This window comes from Haemorhous mexicanus, chromosome 24 (assembly GCF_027477595.1).
Source record: "Haemorhous mexicanus isolate bHaeMex1 chromosome 24, bHaeMex1.pri, whole genome shotgun sequence".
NCBI lineage: Eukaryota > Metazoa > Chordata > Aves > Passeriformes > Fringillidae > Haemorhous > Haemorhous mexicanus.
Window position 1 is genome coordinate 1,883,540 of NC_082364.1, and position 17,646 is coordinate 1,901,185.

The 17,646-nt window shown below is 46.6% G+C and overlaps 1 protein-coding gene across 5 annotated transcripts in view; it reads left to right on the forward strand.

Annotated features, from left to right (window-relative positions):
* Nucleotides 1-17,570, forward strand: part of CDON (cell adhesion associated, oncogene regulated) — a 58,069-nt gene extending 40,499 nt beyond the window's left edge. For 4 of the 5 annotated variants that reach the window (XM_059867025.1, XM_059867024.1, XM_059867026.1 and 1 more), the window contains 7 exons: nucleotides 1,041-1,146; nucleotides 4,321-4,443; nucleotides 5,875-6,102; nucleotides 7,149-7,423; nucleotides 9,729-9,808; nucleotides 14,215-14,471; nucleotides 15,382-17,570. In XM_059867025.1, coding sequence (XP_059723008.1) covers nucleotides 1,041-1,146; nucleotides 4,321-4,443; nucleotides 5,875-6,102; nucleotides 7,149-7,423; nucleotides 9,729-9,808; nucleotides 14,215-14,471; nucleotides 15,382-15,548 — 1,236 coding nt within the window. In that variant the 3' untranslated portion in view covers nucleotides 15,549-17,570. The remainder of the gene's footprint in view (nucleotides 1-1,040; nucleotides 1,147-4,320; nucleotides 4,444-5,874; nucleotides 6,103-7,148; nucleotides 7,424-9,728; nucleotides 9,809-14,214; nucleotides 14,472-15,381) is intronic. The other variant, XR_009489313.1, reaches the window with a different exon arrangement.
* Nucleotides 17,571-17,646: the final 76 nt, after the last annotated feature.

Here is a 17,646-nt window from a genome sequence, read left to right on the forward strand (position 1 = left end):
AGGGCTGAGGCACTTCATGGCTGTGCGGTAGAACTGGGGGACTTAATGGGACTTGTGCCTCTCGAGCCCTTTGCCCCCATTTCCAGACACTTTTTCCCGCTCTGAGGCAGCCCTGTCAGTTGTCTGTTGTCTTTTGCACCACCTTCCAGCTTCCCTCCGCCCCACTCCCCTTCCAGCTCCCCAGGGACCCCGCACACCCCTCCTCGAGTTACACCAGATGTGCCCAACTGGCAACTCCAGTGAGAGGCTGCAGCCGACCCAGTCCACCTGCTCTGGCACAGACATCTCAGAGGCACCAGTGGGCTTAACTCTGTCCCAAGCCCTGTTCATGCCATGAGTTGTGAGTGAGTTGGCTCCGTTTCCTGCAATTCCTGCTGCTTTTGTCAATCCCGGCTGGGGTGGCTGGGAGAGTGTTTCAAACCCGCCGTCTTCCCTCACATCCAGTGGAGGTTTCATGTTAGAGAAACATTTTCCTTTCCCCTGTTACCTCGTCTATTGTAAACAAGTACTTTAAAGTCCTTATTGAAACCCACAGAAATTCTTTGCTCTTGTTTTGAAATCTAACCCCCTGGTATACTTTGGAGGATTTAATGTGTAGAGTTCCCAGTGTTAGTTTGCTCTGCTAGCTCAGCCTTAAGAGATGTTAAGGATAATAAACTTAAAATAACCTCTGGTTCCTCAGGAGGCTGCATAACTTAAAGATTCTTGAGCTGGTTTTTAGAGTGATCTTAACTCTTTCTGAAGAGTTTTATGGTTTTAACTTTTCCATTTCCATTAATCATGCAGATTTTCGGTCTGTGCATGGTCAAACCCTAACTGAGGGTTTGGGAAGTGATGTGGGAGGAAAGAGTCGGCCCAAACTCAATCTCTTGTACCCATCCAACTCTCTGTCTACTCAGGGGAATTCAGTCACTTTTCCTTACACAACCTTATTAAAAATACTCATATTTGCAGAGCATCAGCAACTCGGGGACAACAGCACAGCAGGACTCAGTTAAAACTTTTCTTCTCTCATGCAGTCTCTTAAAATTCTTTTGCAGTACATCACGTCGAGCAACAACAACACGCCCATCCAGGGATTCTACATCTATTACCGGCCCACGGACAGCGACAACGACAGCGACTACAAGCGCGACATCGTGGACGGTACGGTGCCGGGCACGCCTGCTTGGAGAAGGGGAAGGACACCCTGTAGCCATGTTGGCTGTGTTTATATGAAATCCAAACTGCTTTTCCCAAGCAGTCTTTATAATATATCTCACAGAAGGAGCTATCTCAACTCTCTAACGTCAGGTTTTGCCCACACGTGAGCTGGTTTCTTCCTTCTGAAGCCTCTTTGACATGGAGGCTTGAGAGCTAAATACTGGGTTTAGGTTTGGCTTGTTATACAGCTGCAAAGCCTTAATGAAAGTCTATTTAAACTGGTGTAGCTTCAAGTTGTATAAAGAGAAAGCAGTGTAAATGAGGTTTAACCCAGGATAAAAACATCTGGGTTACAGACTGTACTAACAACTAGCTGGCTTTTACAATTATTTACCTCAGCTTGGACTCTCTAAGCTGGTAGTATCTTGTGTGTAATTGCCCTTCTCTCCTCTTACCTCGCCTAATCACTTCTCCTACTATAAGGAAGTTGCTTTTAGCCTCAAGTGCTGTAGCACTCTGCAAATGCAGCTATGTTTGTGCTTCATTTGCCTTTTAATCAAGTTATTTTTTTCCCCTGTGCATATTAGATCATCATTTTCCTGGAAGAAGTTATTAGATAATGTCTATATTATTCCAGAAGTGGAAAACCCTTTAAAAAATATTTTATTTAATGTCCTTATTGCTCAGGCTGAGCAAACGCAGTGATCTCATTCTGGCCCAATGACGTTAATTATTTTTTTCCCCCTCATTTATTCAGTTACAAGAGGAATGGACCTTTATTTTGAAAATTTTCCCCTGCCAGACAATACTGCACATAGTACTTTGATGCATGACATAAGCTTTTGCACACTATAAAGCTATTAAAGATCCAGAGTTTGAGCTCAGAGGCTTTAAAGAACCTTATGCAGGCTTCACCTTCATCTGCAAATGTATTTTAGCCTTTGCTAGACAGAACTTGTGTGTTTATAAATCTTATACACCGAGCAGTTAGTTGTTTAAGTGGGCTCCACTGTGCTGTGAAATTAGCTTGTTTCAGGTTTTTTTCCGAGCGTGTGTGTATTGAACTCTTTGTGGCAGTCTGAAACCATTAGCAGCTGCTCTGCTCTGCCAGAGCCTGCAACAGAAATCACTTGGTGGAAAGATTTAAACTTCAACTTTTCTTTACTGTGCTCCCCTAAATTAGCTTTTCAGGAGGGGAAAAAAAAAAAAGAGAGAGAACTATTTTCAATTAAGTTGTGATTGGAAGCACTTGATGTGAAATATGTAGAGGAACATGTGACTTAAGGTATTTTTGCCATAAATCACTTGTTCTTTGCTTTTTTTTTTCCCTCTGTTACCTTTGAATTAATCTGCTTTATGACAGGGAATTTTATCTTGAAATGACTGCATGAGTTGTGGAAAAAGTGTTGTGATGCCTGTGCTAGCTAAGTGCTTGCCGCAGGCTTTCCTCACCGCTTCCTGTTAAGTCTTGTCTTTCGAGACATTCAAAACTCTGCAGAAACCTTTTTTTTTTCCTTATAAATGCCGCTGCAGGCAAAATCAGATTTTATTTGAAGGAAAAAAACACAAGCAAAAAGCTCTGATGGCTCCTCGGTATCTCTCAGCCGCTTTAGGCAATAGCAAAAAAAATCACCCCTGTCCTGCAGCGATGGTCGGCATTTCTCCGTTTCTGGTCTGAATTTCTCTGTTTCGAGAATCCTGGAGATTGAATTTTAAATGTAAATGCAGTCTGATGTCAGTTGTTTAAATGTTTTCCCTTGCTAATGGTGCACGAAGAGGACAGTTAAAGTGCCTGTACTGATTCCAGTTCCACTAATGGTTTGAAGCGGAAACCTAAAACCTGGTGTAGTAATTACCGAAAGGAATGCTTGGGGGTGGGGGCGCCGGGAAAACCGAGGCTGAATCTTGGGAAAACGTGCGATTTAGGGAAAGGCAGCTCCAGCCTCAGCCAGGGCTTGTCCGCCCTCACTGGGATGTGGACACGGACCGTGCTGGGCAGCCCCTGGTGCAGAGGGGCCCTCCTGGGTACCCCTGCCCTGCTGGGGCCGGGCAGAGGGTCCGGACCTGGGCTGGGGTCCCGGAGGAGTTTGAGCAGCATCACGGTGACAGCCCCTGCCCGCCGAGCACGCCCGAGCCTTTTTATTAATGCTTGAATCAGTAGGTGGTAGACAGTTCCTTAGAAACAGTGGAAACAGTTCAAGGTGGTATTTTCCAAGAGGGATTAAGAGCACTCAAACAGTTAATTAAACTCCCTAAAAAAAAAAAAAAAAAAAAAAAAAAAAAAAAAGATCGCTGTTTAGTAAAATTTGTCACAAGCCAGTGAAAGTAAAAACTGGGAGTGATTTATCCTGAAGTGCTCAGTACTTCAGGAGGGTGTCTAAATGCAAAGCTGGCTGGGGGCCAGAGATGACAAAACCATCCTATTAGAGAAGATTGCTTGGCTGGGGCTGGGGCTTGGGCTCTGCAGGGGCAGTGGCACCAGGACAGCCTTGCTGCGTTCCCAGGATGGTTCATAAAATGCATGTTCAGTTATTTGGGGTTTCGGCCAAATTGAGCAACCCAGATGTGTCCTTTCTGTGTGACACCAATGGCTGCAGCGGTACCTTGCACCTCTGCTCACAGTCACGTTCTTCCTTGTCCCAAGCTCTCTGTGCCAGTTTTCCTTGTCATTTGCCCAGGTTACTGTAAATAGTCAGCATAATCCACCCTAAACCCATCCCTCTGACAGTTCCATGTCTAGGGTGCACAGGGCTGCTGTTGAACTTAAATGCACATGTGTGGGCACTTGGATGACTGGGTTTTGAGTTTAGTGAGTTTTGGCTTTTGTAGAGAATGACCTTCTTTAAAAGAAAATACTGAAAAAAACCTCAGTTTAATTCATCAAAAGGTCCTTCTAATAATCAATTTCACACGATAACACAAGTCTTAGAGTGGAATAATTTGGGTTGAAAGGGACCTTCAGGATCATCTAGTTCCTACCCTCTGTCATGAGCAGAGATGCCACTTGTGGGCCATGGTTTCAGCTAACTCCATAAACTACTGCTGAAGATTTTTGTGCTAACAAGACAAGCTGCAGTGCCCCTGCATTTGGTAGAAACGGTCCCTGCAATGCACTCAACCATAATTCTGGCTCCTATGGGTAAATTAATTGCAATTTACTTTTTGTCTCCCCCACAGGTACAAAGCAGTGGCACCTGATAAATCACCTGCAGCCTGAAACTTCTTATGACATTAAGATGCAGTGTTACAACGAGGGAGGGGAGAGTGAGTACAGCAACGTGATGATCTGCGAGACCAAAGGTGAGGCTGCAGGGCCCAGCCGAGGTGACCTTTGGGACGGGAAAGATCCACTGGGGGAATCTTTGTGCAGCACAAAAGTCAGCTGCGATGATGACCATAATTTTCTGGAATGTTTCGGAGGATTGTTTTGTCTTCCGAAGCTGGGATTGTTTTGAACATATGGAAAGTGATCCGTTACACTCCTGAGGCTCTCAGCAGAGCTCTGCAGCTTTGCCTGCCCTCAGAGATAGCGCTGCTGCCTCTGCTCTGCTGATGGCCTCTCCTTAGGAGACAACCATGCGCCTGAAGATGACAGAATTGATTTGTACATCTGTTTTATGTCTTCAGGGCTCTGTGACACGTTGTATAAGTGCAGACCACAGCAATTGATGGCTGTGTTGGCTGCCTCCATCCCTAATCCTGCATGCCTCTGGCACAAAGTTTGTACTGTTCTCGGGAAGTGTCAGATATGGCAGTCACATTTATTTTGCGAAGAATTCCTGTCTCCTTTAATCTCTAAAACCAAGTAAGGCTGTAAAGGGAAAATGCAGACAGTAAACTTCAAATGCAGTGCTATGAAAAAATGTTTGAGAAAAAAAAAGAAAAAAGCCCTCTGGGAGCGGAAGCATCAAAATTCAGTGAAGTGAGTAGTGAAACCTTTGAAGGAAGGAGTGGGAGCTGCAGGGCTTCAAGGCTGTGCACACAGTTAGTCTCCCTCCTGCAAGGAATATAACGTTCTTCTCTAATTTTAAAATGGGCAAGATGTAATCTGTCATTCACACTGCCTTTTCCTTAAAATTCATCTCCCCAAGGCTTATAAGGGTGATCCAGCTTATCCAGCATCCATGCATGAAGGTGCTTGTCTCTCTGACCAGCTTCACTCCTAAGCCAGGCACCTCTTTTAGTGTTTTAGTGTCAAATGAAATAAATCTGAATTGTGGTGTACTGGAAACTAATGTAAATGCAATCCCTAGGTTAAAGCAGCATCTCATTTTCAGTGATTTTCTGTTCATCTCTTGGTTGATCTTCAACTGTGTGGTTTGGAAAGGGGGTTAGCTGGGTTCACATCAGATAAGGGTAGGTCATCTGGCAGAGCCTGGGCGAGAAAAATGAGTGTTGTGGTTTTTCCTGACCTCAGAAGTGGAAAGATTTGTGCTCTTTCAAGTTGAGAGCTAGAGCAGTTGCAGCCACGGGTACCTCGAGCGGCTCGTTAAAGTTCCAGTGACCTCAAAGAGGGGGTGAGCAGGCGGGATATTCACCATTTTCCAAGGCAAACAGTTATTACCCAATAGGAGCTGGCATCCTCATTGCAGGATTTAGTGTTGACTTGGAAGCTTTCTTTGCGAGGTATCGGGACTCAGACTCTGCAGTAATTATTTTCATTTCATGACAAAAAAACACATTTAGAAAATGCATTTAGTGGATGTACACGTGCTTGTCTCTGCTCACCAGTGAAACGCACGCCGGGAGCGTCTGAATATCCCGTGAGAGACCTGAGCACGCCCCCCAGCCCCCCCGAGCGGGCTGGGGGCAGCGGGGCCGTGGCTGCCAGCGGCCCCGTGCGCAGCGGGGACATGCTCTACCTGATCGTGGGCTGTGTCCTGGGCGTCATGGTCCTCATCCTCATCGTCTTCATCGCCATGTGCCTCTGGAAGAACCGGCAGCAGAACGCCATGCAGAGTGAGTGCGGGTTGGTTTCATGGGGAAAATACTAGCAGGGGAAAATTAGGAATGTCCATGCTGCGTTTTATGGATGGGAAGCAGCTTCCTGTTAGGAGCCAGCTTGCATTTCTTGGACTTCCAGGTGTGCCTTAGGTGCAGACTTGGGTTTTTAAGAGCAGTGTCTCCATTTCTTCACACTGATGCTCCCTGTCCTGCTGGGTCCCTAGAGGACTGTGATGCACTTTCACCCAGGCAGTGGTGTGGGAAAGGCCTGGGCAAAGTTTCTGCAGTTTGTGTTTAACTTTAAGCCCCTGCATAGGTCTCTGATGGTTGCAGAGGTAGAATGTGTGTAATCATAATCACTTGTTAAAATTGTGGAGAGTTAAACCTTGGATCTCTCCCTTTCTTGAGTGCATCTGGAAAGAAAGAGAACTTGCAGCTCTAGGACAAGTCCCATGTTACCTCTTAGTCTGTGCACAATGAGATGGCATTCAATGGCCAAGTCTAACAGAGAGGTGTTAATAAGGAAAAACCTGTTCATTAGCAAGCAGAGCCTGGAGCAGGAGCTTTGCAAGGTGCTCTGCGCCCACCAACAACCCAGAGCCAGCAGAATCTCTGCCCTGGCCTTTTCTGCTCCTTGTGCATAAATCAGCCTTGTTCTTGCCACGGCCTGTGGTTATTTTTAAATGCTCTTACTCTCCTACAGAGAGAAATGTAGGAGATAATAAAGATAGTATCTTCAGCTGCAGCCCAGAGAGATCTTCTGGAAACAGCTTATAGCAGATATAGCAGAAGGGTATATCTGTTGGTGATACAAAAGGCCTGGTTTTAGGATGCTCCTGTAGTGATTGACATCAGCCAGGTCCTTCCAGACCAGCATTTCTGGCCTGTTCTCCAGGATGTGGCTGTTTTCCATGTCTACATGCATATGCTAAGCAGTTGGATAACAGAGTTAGCTCAGAAAAGCTGGAGAATGAAAAGATGAGTTTCATTATTTTTTAGGGTTGTTCATTTAGCTTCTCATTTATCAGTAGAAGTGCTTTCAGTAAAAATGTCTTTTGCAGAATACGACCCTCCAGGCTACCTCTACCAAGGGGCAGATATCAACGGGCAGATGATTGAGTACACGACCTTGCCCGGGACGAGCCGGGTCAACGGCAGCATCCACGGGAACTTCCTCAGCAATGGCCTCAGCAACGGCTGTCCCCACCTCCACCACAAAGTTGCCAATGGTGTCAATGGGATCATGAGTGGAGGAGGAGCAGGACTGCACCCAGGGCACACCAACTCCCTGTCCAGAACACACATGGACTATGAACATCCCCATCACCTTGTGAACGTAAGGTCCTACACTGGGGGGGAGGCTCAGCCCGGACTTTGGGGTTCATTCAGGGGCTGTGGAAGCAGGCTTAGTTTGGGTGGGGGAATACTCATCCATTGATAACAGCCAGTTCCACTGAATTCCTTATCCCAGAGGAAGCAACTGGGCTGATATTTGTGATACAAACATCATGGTTTTCATTTGAGAATATCAGATGACAGCAAGAATTCCACTTACTCTGGGAAATCTGCCTCTACCCTCCTCCTAACAGCATGTAAGCTCTGAGAATGCCTCAGTGCTGGGCTGAGATACTTTACTTGTACATATGGTATTTCTCAATCTCCAAGTTAAATACATTTAATTATAGCTGCTTATTCTGCAGCTTTATGGATCACCCGTTTTTCCCCCACCTGTTTCAGATCTGTAACCCTGAGCAATGCTATTAATTATGGCAAAGCACGAATGGCGCAGGAGGTTCCATGGAATGAAGTGCCCCATACATCTTGAGCTGCAGCAGAGTAATAACACTGCTTTTTTTTTTTTTCAGTCCCCTGTTTGTGACTGTTGAGACAGGCTCGTTTTTTGTTTTGAAATTGAAAATAAAATTAAAAACTAATTTCAGTCTGCGACCCAGCCTTTGTATGCTGTGGAAAAATACTTCATTTGCTGAAACGTGTCCTGTTTCCAAGAGAGAATAATGATTTCATTATTGTCTATGGAAACAGATGGCTTGCATTCAAACTTACTAAACTTACTCAAAACTGTGAACATTGCCCAGGAAAACTGAAAGAAAAAGTTCAAAAGTCTGAATAACCCATGCTGTTTCTGGAGAAAAAAAACGGGTCTATTGTTTGTGTTGGTAATTGAGCACAAGCACTTCATTTTATTGAACAACAAATTAGCACTTGCACAGTAGTTGCCACTACACTTCCCTCCAGTCTGAGCCCAGACCAGTTAGTTCTTCACCCCATTCTGCCCTTGGCCTACACATGTAGCAAGAAGTGCCCACTTTTCGTTGTTTTCAAGGGCAACCAAGGCCCAAACTGGGTTTTTTGACCTGTCCAACCTCCCAGTAGATGAAACTCTCCAAAAATCTCCAAGCCCTCAGGCAGGGAACATTTGCAGTGCTCAAAAGCTTGCTGGGGAGAAAGACTGGGAGTTTGCATTAAGATTTGTCCCTCCCATTTCTATTTTTTGGGGGGGAAAAATGAAATACATGTGTGATGACACAGGTCTTGGTGCCTAGAGCTCCTCTGTGCCATGAGGTGTCCACCCAACACCTCTGTCCTGCTGGGAACAGGTGATGGGGTTGAGCTTTTCTTTCCCCATTCCGTGTTGCAGGAAGTTTGAGTCACAGGATCTCTGCCCATGGAGAAGGGCTGGGACTGGCACGTGGGCGAGGCAGAGGAACAGGATGTTCTGATCCTCGTTAGGTCGCTCTTTATTGTTTCAATGATTGAGTTAAGTGAGGAAGGGAGAAACTGGCCAGGATGGCAATCAAGACTAATTAGGCATTTCCTCAGTGCTCCCTATCCTTCAAAAACTTCAGGGTAAGCTCTGTTTTTGCAAAAATAGGGATTGCTAGAAGTTGCTTACCACTTGAGCTGCCAAAAGCCAGGTGAGCCTTCCCAGCCTGGCTCCCTCCTGGAGCCCAGTGCAGGAGCCTGGCTCTGCAGCCCCCTTGGAGTGGCTCCCACATCACTGTCTGCCTGGTCCCTAACAATGAGGTATGTGTTAATCTGGGCATTTCAACTGGCTTGTAATGGCCCTGTTAGCCAAAACCAACAACACAAAATCCCTCTCACCCGGAGTCATTGCTGGCTGAGGAATTACCCCATCTGTACAAATACCAAATGGTTCAAAAATCAGTGTAGTGAAGTAAACTGATCTAATCGGAGTAATTACAGGAAGGTGGGATGGGTTTGTATGTGACATCAGCCCTGCAAATTTAATCCTCTGTCTCCCTAAACAAGCCTTGCGTGCTAATGAACAGCAATTCACTTTCGTGTCTGTCATCAGCGTTAAAAATAAATATATTTACAGTGTGTTTATTAAATTAAACCTCAGCATATTAAGCTGAAAACAGACCAGGGAAATGACCACATACTTGTCTAAGCTGCAGTTATTTACTTTTCCCTGACACACACACTGGCAAAGCCCTCCCCTGGCCTTTGGACAATCGCTCAGTGTTGCTGTGGCACGTACAGCCCGGAGCAGGGCATCGATAACGTGGTCAGAGTGGGGAAACTGAGTCCAAGAGCTCTTGGGTGTCCCAACAGTGATTTGATTTCTAACTATTAATTATTAATCCTTTCTGCTGCAGGGTAGTGGGATGTACACAGCAGTGCCACAGGCTGACCCCTCGGAGTGCATCAGCTGCCGGAATTGTCGGAACAATAACAGGTGAGAAATGACAGTAACAGGTGAGAAATGACCTGCCCAGAGAGCAGCCCTCCCTCTGTCTGCTGGGGTGGAGCTGGGGCTGACAAAAGATGAGAGCTGAAGTCCTGGCTAGCATGGATGGAGGAACTCCATGGATGACCTGGAGAGCAGTTGAGGATTTTCTGTAGGACAGAATAAAACAAGTTGTTAAAATTCCAGAGCTCACTTTCCTCAACATGCTTCTCTGATGCTCTCTAGGAAGTGAGGCAGGTTGGGCACTGGATTAAAAAAAAAAAAAATCGGTATTTCCTGTGTTTTTCTTCAGTTCTGAGATAACACAATCATTCCATATGGAGCTTGTCAAATTGGATTTAATTGGTCTTCTGTATTTTACACTTCCTGACATTCCCTTAAGAACACTAACCAACTCACTCCTTTGCCTTCATAATGCTGTTCTTTGTAAAACATGGGATTTGAAGTTCTTGAGGCCTTCATGAGGAGATGACCACCCATTGTCAGAATGGGATACATTTTTTGTCGTGTGAAAAAGGATTTCTGTGTAGAATAAGGGAAAATCTGTCTTCTGCATTGTAGCAGGGAGTTGGAAACCTAACAAAAACTACTGAGTTTTCACTTTTGGAATTATTATCCTCCTTAGACTTCTGACTCAATCTCTGGGTTTTTTAATGATTAGAAATAGGACTGAAAGTCAGACAAGCTGGGCTCCTCTGACTGGTAGGTTCTGGGCTTTTTTTTCAATCATACTTTGATTTTTCAGTATTGTTAAAATCTTCAGCTTCCTTTAGGGGTGCATCTGGCTAAGCTGAGTTGAAGTTAATCATTGAATCATTGATTATTCTGAGTTGGGCCCAAGCATCGAGTCCAACCCCTGTTGAACAATAAAGCTGTTGTTGAAGGCAGAAAACACATTCACTTTATTTTCATAGTTTTACTTTTTAAAATACCACTTATCATGAGCTTTGAATCCTTCTTCCTTCCATAAATATGGGCATGACAGTGTAATGCTGACAAGCTGCTGCTCACAGGGGGAGCTGGGCATGCCATGCCTGGCCCAGTGTCCCTGACAGGTCTCAGGAAAGCCCAGGACATTCCCTCACACACCAATGCTGTGATTTCAAGCAGGCTGTGCAGCAGCTCTCACCAGGATGTCTCTGCCTCTCTGCCTCGTGGTAATAATTTAGAACATGCCATATGTGTTACACTGTAATTAGGAGCTTGCTTCCAGTGTTAAACACATTTAATTCTTTATTTGCTCTTTTTTTTTCCCTTAGAAAGCAAGGGAAAGAGTTCCATCCTCTGCAACTGCACTGCTCCTCCCAGACGGGTCATCAGCAGGGCCTGAACTTTGAATTTTCACAGCCCCATTCTATATTTGACTGCTTGACAGAGAAACAAGTTGTCCCTTAGAGCTGCCTTGCCCCGGAGGGGATCATTAACCTCGGTTTGGCAGAGAGCTGCACAGCAGGGACCGCTCTGTTCCTGTCCTGCCGCTGGGGGAATGCAAAGAGGACATGGGAGAGGGGAGTGGAGAGGACCAGAACGTGCCTCAGCTTTACACCAGGGAGCTGGGTGTATGCCCAGGGGGAGGGCGAGGAAGAGGAGAAGGAGGAGGAAGGCCTGTTGGGTTAGTGCAGCCAGCCCAGTAGGTTTTGGCAAGTGGGAATTTGAGGCTGGAGTGTTTTGCCCATTTTGTTCAACCTCCCTGCACAGGTGAGGGCTGTCCCCCTGAACTGTCCTCATCCCACCCTGGAGACACGTGCTGAAATCAGGCAGCTCCCCCATGGCAGCAGGGGAAGGGAGGTTCAGGTGGACACACCTCTGGCAGGGAGTGCCAGATCAGGAGTGTGGCCTTGGTGCCATGAATTCCTCACCAGCCCATTTCCACCAAATGCCTGGAGCTGTTGCTGATTTGTGGTGAATGCAGCAGTTATGTGAATTGTGACCACGTGCAAATGAATCCTAAAGGTTCAGCATTATTTCATAGCTGTTTTCAGCAGCAGCCATCTCTGAGCAGGTTTTATTATTCCAGTGCTGAAATCCCTGGGTCTTCTGTTTAAATTAGCACTTTATCCCTCATAACTTCTCGTGGAGCCTTGCCAGAGGGAGAAGCTGCTGAAAACTGGAGACCTGCTTTGCTATTGTGGACAAAGCCTGTGGTTGACAGGATTGAGAATTGATCTTTTTTCTTCTCTTGTGCCTTTGTGCTAAAGCTCTCTAGATACCTGGCGTTTGCAGAGGAATTTACGCTTTTGCAGATCTCTCTCCTTTGCAAATTCGCTGTGTTTTGATCAGAATGCTGAAATACACAAATCAAATGTAGGAACATCAGTTTGTTTTTCCAGCCTTTTCATCTAAATTATGATTTTTTTAGATTATAGTTTAGTAGGGTTTCAGTATTAAGAATTGACAGAAGATGTGTTTTCCCAGCAGGGATTTTACATCACTCCACCTCCACAATCTGCTCTGGTTATCCCCATGGCTAGTTTCCATCAAAATGTGGTTATTGAAGCTTAGAAGGCTGAACTGCTGTGTTGAAACATCCTTCAAGCTCTTACAATAATACTGAGAACTCCACTGACCCCTGTATCTTTAAGAAGAAACCCCCAGAAGCATGCAAACCCAAACATTTAGATGGGTTTCTCTGAGCCTTTTTTTCTAAATAATAAGTGAGTGCAGTCAAAACCTCAGCGGAGAGAAAGGCAAACTAATAAATGGATTTGTTTGAGGACCAGATGTGTTTCATGTGGATTCTCCAGTGGCTTCTGTGGTATTTTGGTACTTGGAATAATGATTTTGGAGGCAGTTACAGGAGTGGGAGGACAAAATAGGAGAGTGAAGGTTGAAGCTTAGTGCTGCTCCATCCTCACAGCTTTTGGGAGGGGAGCAGGCTCCAGAGGGAGCCCATTTGTCCTGTTCTGGCTTTGCAGGTGAAGCATCTGCTGGAGGGAAAGCTCACTACAGCTCCTCCTCTGACAAGTTTGTGTTGTTGGGTGTTTTGTTGTTCTTTCAGTTCTGGCAATCTTGATCCCAGGTTTTGATCAGGTTTCAGGTATGAGCTGAGGCTCTAGGCAGGGCTGTAGGACAGGTCTCTCCAGTGTGATGGTTTTCCTTATTGCCATGACTTTTTTAATGGCATTAAAGTGGTTTCTGGCTCTTGGGAAGGACTTAACTGAGACTGCCAAGCTTAACATGTCCTGGTTTGAAACCCTTTGGAGCTCAGTGCTGGGCTGCTGTCAGTGTCAGTTCTGCTGGCTGCTGCCCTGGCACTGCTGCTGTCCCACTCCATCTTTCCTCCTTTTCCAGCAATTTTTCATCTGCTCTGCTCAGGTTTGGGCCAGAATCAGTCTGGAGCAGCACACAGTACCACTTGCTGAGCCAGCAGCTGAGCAGGCAGGTCCCAGGGATCCATTTTTGTATTTCCAAATGCAGTTTTGAACAGCCCCAGGGAGCAAGTGCACTGGGCTGATCCCTGTGAGCAAAGCAGGTGAGGCTGGGTTTATATCTGGTCAGAAAAAAGAGAAAAGGGGTGCTCAGAGTTGTATCTGCACTAGCACATAGGAACCTAGAGGATTTTGGGGTGTCACTGGAGGGTGTGAACACTTTCCATCCTTATATCCATGTGTTTATGTGGGGATCCATCTCTGTCCTGCACCACATAACAAGGAGCATCTTGGTGTGTAGTTTCTCAAAATTTGTGGTAGCTTCACAAGTGAACCTTTTATTTTTGGGGTAGTTATGGCTTTCTTATGTAGGAATTGTTTATATAAATGTTCCCTGAGGCCACATTGTTCATGGGGCCGCAAACACTGAGGTGTTTTCCCTCGTGCTGCAATGGTGGGTGTGTATCAAAGTCCTGCTCCTTTTTGTTTAAAGCTTAAATACCTCAGCTGTAACAATTGATTCAGCACCTTAACTTCAATTCCACAGCTTTACACAGGTATTACAGGGCCACCACAGTCTGACTTACACAGCAGAACAGAGGGGTTAAATTTATTATATTGCATCTATTTTTCTAATTTGCATTCACTCCGATAACACTTAGTATTTATTTTTCAAGGTACCTAAGTGTGCTGCTTGGGTTTCAAACTTGAGCTCTTTATCTTGGCAGTGAAAACATGTTTTATGGAGTTGCTTTGATGGAGAAATGGACTCACAAGTCAGGTCATTGGGTCTCAGTTGATGGGGGAAGGAACTGAGCGTGTTCTGAATGTTTTCAGCTGTCTGCTGGGAGAAGAAAAAAACACTCAATCCTTTTCTTAATGTCAGAATCGCTCCACAAATATATTTAAAGCTGATTTGACAAATGCTCTGATCGTTGATATGGTAAAACATTTCAAAGTTGTGGGGGGAAGAAGGAAGGGGGGGAAGAAGCCGCTGAGTAACTTTGGCCTCTGTCCCTCCCACAGGTGTTTCACCAAAACCAATGGCACTTTCGGCAGCAGCACGCTGCCCGTGGTGCCCCTGGGAGCCCCTTTCCAGCAGGACGGTGTGGAGATGAAGCCCCTGAGCCCCCACGTGATGGTGGCCATGTGCCTGGCCCCAGCCAGCCCCGAGTGCAGCGCCCGGCTGGAGGAGGAGGGCAGGGAGAGCACGGAGCAGCCCCCGGCGCAGCACCCCTGCTGCCAGGAGGGCATCGGCCAGCTCTCTGTAGATTGCATGGACGGTGAGGCATCCCACAGAGGATAGCAGCTGGCTGGGAAACTGGGAATATTCTGTAGGACATCTGTAGGGAGCTTAATTTACTGCAGAGAAGACAGTAATTAAACCCTTGTAAGAGCAGGCTTGGAGGAAGGTGAAGCGTCCCGCCTTTCCCATCGTGGAAAGTGGGAGCAGTGCTGCTCCAGTGCCTGGTCCTGTCATGCCCTTGTGATTGATGCCTCTAAAAAAGGGCTCATTGACACATAAGGAGGCTGTGACTGATGGATGCTGCACTCACAGCACACCCATTGGCCCTGACATGGGACACAAGCATTCCAGAGCCATCCTGGGAGCAGGAGCTGGCACAGGGAGGGACCCAGTCTCTGTTGGTGGAAAGAGAGCCTGTTCCTTGTCCCGCCCTGGAATCATTGCTCCTTGTGTGTTGAAATCAGGCAGCTCCCTCTGTACCCATCCCTGGCAGCAGGGGGAGGGGGGTTCAGGTGGACACACCTCTGGCAGGGTGTGCCAGATCAGGAGTGTGGCCTTGGTGCCACAAACTCCTTAGTGACCTATTTCCACCAAATGCCTGGAGCTGTTGCTGATTTGGGATGAATGCAGCAGTTATGTGAATTGTGACCACGTGCAAATGAATCCTAAAGGTTCAGCATTATTTCATAGCTGTTTTCAGCAGCAGCCATCTCAGAGCAGGTTTTATGATTCCAGTGCCGGGCTGACCTCCTCTGAGCTGTTCAATACAGGTGCTGTGCTGGGATAGAGCCTGTGCCCTGTGCTTGTGCCTGGTATGGTGGGAATGAGCCTGAGCCCAAAGAGCATCACCCACTGGAATTAGTTTTTGGGTCATGTGGTTCTGTTGAGCTGACAGAGAATCTCCTGAAAAACCTGACACAACCACCTGCCCTGCTCTTGCTTTGCAGGCGGCAGCTTCCTGCACTCGGAAACATCGAACCACATTTTGAGTTGGAGTCCCCTCATTCTTCAGCCTCTTTCCAAGGACTGTAAGGAAAAACCAGGATGGAGTTCATCCAGAGTCACCCTAAATGGTTCTGGGGACCTTTGTCAGCTCCAGCTGCAGGAAACCTGAGGCAGTGACCGTTGTCCCCACTAAAGGCCAGGAACTGCACCGCAGCACCGCTGAAAGGGAGTCACGGGGGGATGTTAATTATAACAGAGAGAGTCACTATTTATTTTTTGTAGTAGTGTCATATGAATGTATCTTGGTTTCAAAATGGTTGCCTTTTTATATTATTTATGCCTTGAAATCCCTTTTTTGTTGGTTTTTTTTTTTCTTCCCCCACACACCACAAAACTAGCCTGGTTATGTGTATAAAAAAGAATTGTAATAATATAAAGAATGAGGATGGGAAATGTGGAGTGTGTTTCCATGGCAATTTACCAGCAGGACAAGCGCTTCTGAGGAGCCCAAGAGAGGGATTTAAGCAGGTCTGAAATGACCAACAGCTGCCACCTCCCTGGCAGCTCAGTGACATGGCACTTGAACCTTCCTTTCCATGAACACCTCCTGGCTTCTCTTGGTTTCTCTGGGAAGATCCCGATGAAGAAATAAGAAGATCAGTAAGGAAAATGAGCCTCGGTTGAGTCTGTCCTGTGCAGCTTGAAGCAGAACTTGAGTCAGTGACTGTGTCTTTAGGTGCTCAATAACCCTTCTGCAGATGTACAGGTGGAAATCCAGCCTGTCTCACTTTCTCACTCACAGAAGACAAAAATCCAGCTCAACTCTTGGTTTGAGGGATTACTAACAGCTTGGATAGCTCTGAAATTAAACCAGTCATGGTGAAACAGCTCCCATCAGCCCTGGGCACAACTGTCAGGAACCTGCCCATCCTGGACACAGCACAATGGAGGTGCTGCAACCTTAACTGCAGGGCTTGGGTGGGTGTTTTTTCCTTTCCAAACTTAATCCCAGTAAATAAACTAAAGCAATGCTTGCAAAGCACTCCTTCCCCCCACAGGAGTCACAGTGCAAAGCCCCAGAAATGAAGCACAATTTACAGCGATGGCCACCCCGAGGTGACACGTACAGCCCAGAGCAGCGTGTCTCTGGCCAGTGTGGGAAGGGAGGGAGCTGTGCCAGCCTGGCTGCAGCTGCTCCAAAGCCCTGGGGAGCTCAGGGCTACTGGTGCAGCTTCACCAGCCACAGGGTTTGGGGAGTGATGTCTGTGTGAGGAGGAAGCCCTTGAGATCTGCTCTGGTAGCAGCAGCTCCATGGGCTGCTCCCAGTGTTGGAATGGGTTTTTTTTATGTTTCATAGAATCCCAGCACAGTTTAATTTAGGAGAGACCTTAAAGCTCGTCCCATCCCACCCCCTGCCGTGGGTGAAGACACCTTCCACTATCCCAGGCTGCTCCAAGCCCCATTCAACCTGGCCTTGGGCACTTCCAAGACTGGGACAGCCACAGCTTCTCTGGGCACCCTGTACCAGGGCCTCACCACCCTCACAGAGAAGAATTTCTTCCCAATATCCCATCTAAACCTGCCCTCTGGCTGTGGGAAACCATTCTCCCTTGTCCTGTAACTATCTGCTCGTATAAGAAATCCCTCTCCCTCCTACTTCAGGTAATTGAAAGCCACAGTGAGCTCTCCCCAAAGCCTTGTCTTCTGTTGCATTATTTGTGGTTCTATTTATTCTTTTGCGCTTTTTTTAGGGTTGTGCATCCTCCCAGCCAGAGCTGCCTTATTCCAAAGTTCTTTGCACACCTTGGACTTCACACCCGTGGGTTTTGGCTGGCACCCCAGAGCCACCACAGATCTCCCTCCTCCCTTTTTGTTTATCTCATCCTCACAGCCTGGATTTTCCTTTTGCAGGATCTGCTGCAAGGTCCAACAGAGATTGGCCCATGAGTATTTGGGATTTAACTGTGGCTGCTTTGTTTTCCCCAAACACTGAAATTTAACCGTGGTTTTAAGCAACCTTGCTTAAATCTCCCCTGTATTGTGGGTGTGTCAGATAAAGACACTCTGTCGTCCAGAGAAGCTGTAATATCCCTTTGGAATGTTCTGTGTTTGGAAGTGATGGTTTTGCAGGGGGGTTGGGTAGGATTTGTATTTCTGGGGGCAGTTTGATAAAGGGATTAATGCTGCTTTATGGCTGATGTGGAGACTGATACTCTGTGGGCATTGATCAAGGTTGGTTCCTGTGGCTTGATACTTCCCAATGGGTT